At 27.5% G+C, this 5,645-nt stretch overlaps 1 protein-coding gene across 1 annotated transcript; it reads right to left on the reverse strand.

The window, feature by feature from the left end:
* Positions 1–3,333: 3,333 nt before the first annotated feature.
* LOC127082874 (uncharacterized) lies at positions 3,334–4,076 on the reverse strand. The gene is made up of 3 exons (XM_051023102.1): positions 3,820–4,076; positions 3,603–3,707; positions 3,334–3,464 (listed from the first exon to the last, which is right to left on the reverse strand). Exons 1-3 carry the CDS (start codon positions 4,064–4,066, stop codon positions 3,424–3,426), a joined length of 393 nt encoding a protein of 130 aa, XP_050879059.1. The 5' UTR covers positions 4,067–4,076; the 3' UTR covers positions 3,334–3,423.
* Between the last annotated feature and the right edge of the window lie 1,569 nt (positions 4,077–5,645).

Here is a 5,645-nt window from a genome sequence, read left to right on the forward strand (position 1 = left end):
CTTATGCCATTGAATTTTCAAACTCTTTCTTAAATCAAATTTGTAAATAGGCACAAGTCCGAAGGTCTTATCAAACACAAAAATATAATCAATGAATTCTTTTCACACCCCCACACTCTATTTTTCTCAAACATCTTTTATACCAAACACATATGCACACATAAAAAAGGGCTCACTAGAAGTACCTATGATACTTTGGGTGCTAACACCTTCCCTCTATGTAACCAACCCCCTTACCTGTAATCTCTGGCATTTTATTAGTTTTGATTTGAAAACTTCTCATCTTTGGGTTTTGTTCGTACTTTTCCCTTTTCCTTTGGAAATAATAAAAGCATGGTGGCGACTCTGGTTTTTATTGATGTTAAGCTTATCCATAGCTTTATGATCATGAATTTACCTCTACAGTTAGGTTAGGTTTTAAAATGGTATTTTGTTTCATGTAAATGTGTTGTAATGGTAATGATGCAAGTTGTTTCGAAATTACTATGGTATAATGATTTGGTTTTGAAATGGTTTAGATAAATGTGTGAATGCTAGGTACATGTATTTGTAATTAGGTTTGAAGTTGAAAATGAACATGGTTTGAATCATGAAATGCCTTATGTGGTTTTTGGATTTTGGTTTATGCCTTGATATGTTATGGTAGAAAATGTACATGTTAGTTCAAGGAATGCTTCAAGTGACATGGTCTTTGGATTTTTTTTGTAGGTGATGAACAATGCAAAGGTGACCTAACTTGAAGACCAAGATAATTAGGACTTTGGAATGGTAGAATGATAAGTTGACTTTGGTCGACTGGTTGACCAAAAAGTCAACAATTGACCAAAGGTCAACTAATGCAAAAATGATGTACTTTTGTAATCTTTTTCAATGCAATGTATGAAGTATGTAATACAATGAATGAAATGTATTTTCTTTAATTAAGCATGTTCTAATGACAATGAAACCATAGGATTTAATTGACCATCTTCTTTCAATGAAACCAAATGGCAAACCAATGCTTTGAATGCATGAATGAAACTGAAACCTAATGATCATGAAATTATTTGACCAAATAAACAATGAGTTCTGGGACCAATTGACTTTAAATGAACCTTGACACACAATGAGACCAATGGATGAGAATGGGATGAAACATGGATAAGATGATGAGCATGAGCACCAATGGATGAATTGTGACTTAGATCAAATGAAACCAATAACAACATGCAATGAAATATGAATATGAATGAATGCAAGCACATCTTAGACCAATCGTATGATAATCCATGAACCACGTTTCCAACTAGGTCAAAATTCAAAGCCAAGTAACAACCAAAGGCCTCAAACCAAGAAGTAATCAACATAAGCAATGCACCAATGCTCTGAGCTACGTTGGGTTTTCCAACCCCTCAAAGCAAGCCACTAGAACCACAAAACTCAAGATCAAGAACTAGGCTTTGGTGTGAAATGGACACCAAGGTGAAACCTTAAAGGCCCTGAGCACCTATCAATTAAGGTTTTGATGAACCTCAAATCCAAAACTCAACCCAATAAGGCACTCAAGCACTAACTACCCCTGATAAGGGTTTAAAACCAAGCACAAATCTCCTCAAATATATCTCAAGCCATGGATCCACCATTAGGGTTTAGAAGTCAAGTCAGATACACAAAAGGTCAGACACAAGCTCCCATAAGAGCAAAAATCAAGAATTAGGGATGTGATGCCCTTATGAACACCATGGTGTAGACCTCAAGAGTCCAAGTCCCTAAGAATCCAGAAATTAGGGTTTCACTCCACATGATGAGCAATACCACAACCTTCAAGCAAAAACCCATATCAAGCATAAACTTGAATCTATGATGTTTGTTAGCAAGTGTTGATCATAAATGAATGATGCACATGAATGAGTCTCAAGTCGTAGGTTAGATGAAAAGTGAAAAGGGGAGGGCAAATGTTGGGGTATGACACCTACTATACTAAACAATAATAAAAAAACTAAAAATATAAATTCATAAAACAAAATTTATAATATAATTAATTAAATTAAAAAAATATATATAGTAAAATTTGCTTATGGTAGAAAAATAGTTATATGTTTGATTTTGAAAAATTAACTATTATATTTATTATAATTGGTGCCATGTCACTTAACATAGACCTCAACTTACGATACCCCAAATTTGAATCGATTTCTATTTTATAGATTTTTAAAGCATTTCAATTCAAATTAGTAAGTTAGTTTACTTGATAGTATAATAACGAGGTCAAACATAAAGTCCTAGGTTACAATTATTTTTTTATTTTGTATTAGAAAAACATCCAAAGTTTTTATTTTAATTATTAGGGTTTTTATTCAAAAAGTGATAAAATTGAAATCTTTCCATTAAAATTCTAATAAACCAAAAAACCAAAATAAATATTTCTTTTTATTTTACAAATCAATCATTTAACTTTATCATTATTTCTTGATTTTGTCATTTACTTTCTAATTAAATATAAATCTCATTTTTTAGTACATATAAGTGACACAGAAATAGACCAAACAATACTCTCTCTCATTCACATAACAATCCAACCCAACACACCTCACACATCCCTATTTTTCTAGCATAGCCCAAGATACACCCTCTTGTTTATTTTAAGTTTCTTTTTTTTATTATTAGTTTTTATTTATTTAATTTAATCTTATTTTTAATCAAGTCATTTTAATTTTTAATTCTTGAATTTGTCTTTTAGTTGTTTTTGGTCAATGCATTTAAATCTTTAGTTTAACTTGTATTTATTTAGAATTTAATTTATTTAAATTATAAACAATAATAAAATACATTAAATATTTCTTTACTTCTTTTAGGAATCCAAAAACACTTTTTTTTTTCTTTCAAATACAAATTCCATTCAATTCAAAAATAGAAAAATATATTTTATTAAAATTCTAAAATATAAAAGAATAAAAATAAAGCATGTCATTTGTAAATAACTGTATAACTCGTACATAAATTGATTTTTTTTATAATTCAAATTAATTAAATATTTTGTAAATAAAATAGTTGAGGGATGCACATCCATTTTATCTCTGATCAATTTATTGGGCTGACGCTCGTCATATCGATTATTTAAAATTCAAAACCTCTAAAATCAACACAACCCATCAAAATGTCTTTCGTGTCCTTGTGCATTAATTCAAAATATTTTCATAAAAAGAATAGGTTAGGTCATTTCGCGTCGATAAGAATTGTGAATTTCTTTACAGATTCATTTATTTCAATTTATAAGAATTTTGAATTTGTATTATTTGATATATTCTATTCATTTGAATTTGTATTATTTCAGTTATATGTTACCATAGAAACTGATGAAATCATTTCATTATTGTTGGAAACCCTACATATAAAAAAAATTGACATGAAAATTGAGTGCATAAAATCTTAAAATCTTCAACTCTAATTTAATTGGTAGGAGGACATTGGAGGAACCGTGAATCCTGCAAACATTAACAAACTCAATAAATTCATAATCAATAATAATTAATGATTATTGACATAAATGAATAAACGACTATAAGCCAAATATTCATTTAATAAAAAAATAATAAAAAATAAATAAATTGAGAGTTTCTTACTATCACAATGAAAGCCATGAGGAAGAGGACTGCCACATTTGTCGAAACAGTACATCACTTTTTTCCAGCTAATTGCATCGGCATATGTCTTATTAGGATAAAAAGCTGTTTTTATGAAGAAAAAAATTATCAAAAATTAAAATATAAATAGTTTAATTATTAATATAACTATCAATAAGAGATTAATAAAAAAAGTGTTGAAGAAGTACAAACTTACGCAATTTTCGACTGAGACCATTATTGCAAACACATGGTACATTAGCAGTTTTAAGGACATTGCAACATCGATCATTAGGAGGTATTGGTTCTTCTGGCAAACCTATGTTCATGTAATACATGCACTCAATATTCATGCCAAGAATATCTCTTTCACAATCTTCTCCTTTCACATTCTTGTAATGGCATAGAGATGTTATTACAACGATTACTAATAACCATATCGGTTTCATGTTAGAACCTAACATTTTTGTCCTTTTTTTAGATGTGGGTTTGGTATATGGTTGAGGTCTTATTTATATTAAGGTTATAGAAGGAGAAATAAATATGCATTTAAATTTTTAATTGTTATATTTTAACTCTAGTATTTAATTAATATTAGATAAAATGGAATATACATCTAGAATGTAAACTATTTGTGCACTACATTCAAACTCTTAATATTATACGTACAAAATTCAATCACTATTATAAGTAAAAAAAAATATTATTTTAAAGATTTATTTGAGTCCCATTTATTTTTTTAATGTCAAGTTTTGTTTAGTAAAACAATTTTAAATATTTTTTTTAGTATTTAATTTTATTTTAAAAAATCATGTTAAACAATTAAAAAACAATTTTTTTATATTATAGGATTGAGAATAGGTTGAGTCGAGTTAGACTTTATTAAGTTTGAGTGTGATTTGTTTAAGTTTGATCTGTGATCTATTATTGACTTATCTTGAGGTTTAGGTCTCAGTCTGTCATATTTGAAGTCTTGGTTGATCTATTAACTTATATAAAAGTCTTTATTATTTGAGGATTTATAAATAAGCAATTGTACTATTTTTTTTTTAATAATCAAATATGAGATTAAAGAGTATAATGGGTACCCAAACCCGATACAATTACAAGTTTATAAAATCTCACGAAGAAACACACCATATATAATAGTCAAACTTCACCCTAAAATTGCTACCATAAGCTAGTCAAACCAGGATAATAATTTGATATTAAAGACAACATCGTCAATATGATAAAATTGTTAAACATTAAAGTGTTTCTCATTAACCATAAACTTGACCCATTGTCATCCAAATCAAACTCGTCTTAGACCTCTTCACCTTCATTCTCACAATTACCCGAAAATCAATGAAATTTTGAACACAAATAAAAACTCTCTCCCAAACCTTCTTACTAATTCTACTAATTTCGAAATAGACTAAATAATAAACATATCAACGAGACTAAATATTTATATGGATTGACTTATTCAAGTTTATTTGTTAACATAAGTTTTGTGGTATTAATTTTTTGAGAGAATTAAGAAAGCAATTTATAACATTTTTCAAAAAAAATTTAAACTTATTTTAATAAATTCTTCGAGATAGCTTAGTTTAATTGTTGTATTTTAATTAAAAATATAAATACAATATAATAATAATAATAAATAATAATAATAATAATAATAATAATAATAATAATAATAATAAAGTTATTCATATTTATTTAAATAAGTTAATTTGATAGACTTTAAAAGATTTTTTTTTATGACATATGATCTAGTCTTGTTAACTAAATTAAAAAAAATCTACATGACATAGCCTATGTAGGTTAAATCGTATCCCTTTATTAGTTTGTCTCATATATTCTACCCCTACGAGTATGTTAAGAAGATGTACTAACTTGATTATAAAAAAAAAATGGTAATTGTTCACTAAAATGCCAAAAGTCACATATTTGAATGAATTTGACAACTAAAAATTCTAATAATTGACCACATTAAAAAAAAATTGACTACTACAAAAACTTGTAAAATTTGTAATCAATGTTACAATTTAGTAACTA

This window comes from Lathyrus oleraceus, chromosome 5 (assembly GCF_024323335.1).
Source record: "Lathyrus oleraceus cultivar Zhongwan6 chromosome 5, CAAS_Psat_ZW6_1.0, whole genome shotgun sequence".
NCBI lineage: Eukaryota > Viridiplantae > Streptophyta > Magnoliopsida > Fabales > Fabaceae > Lathyrus > Lathyrus oleraceus.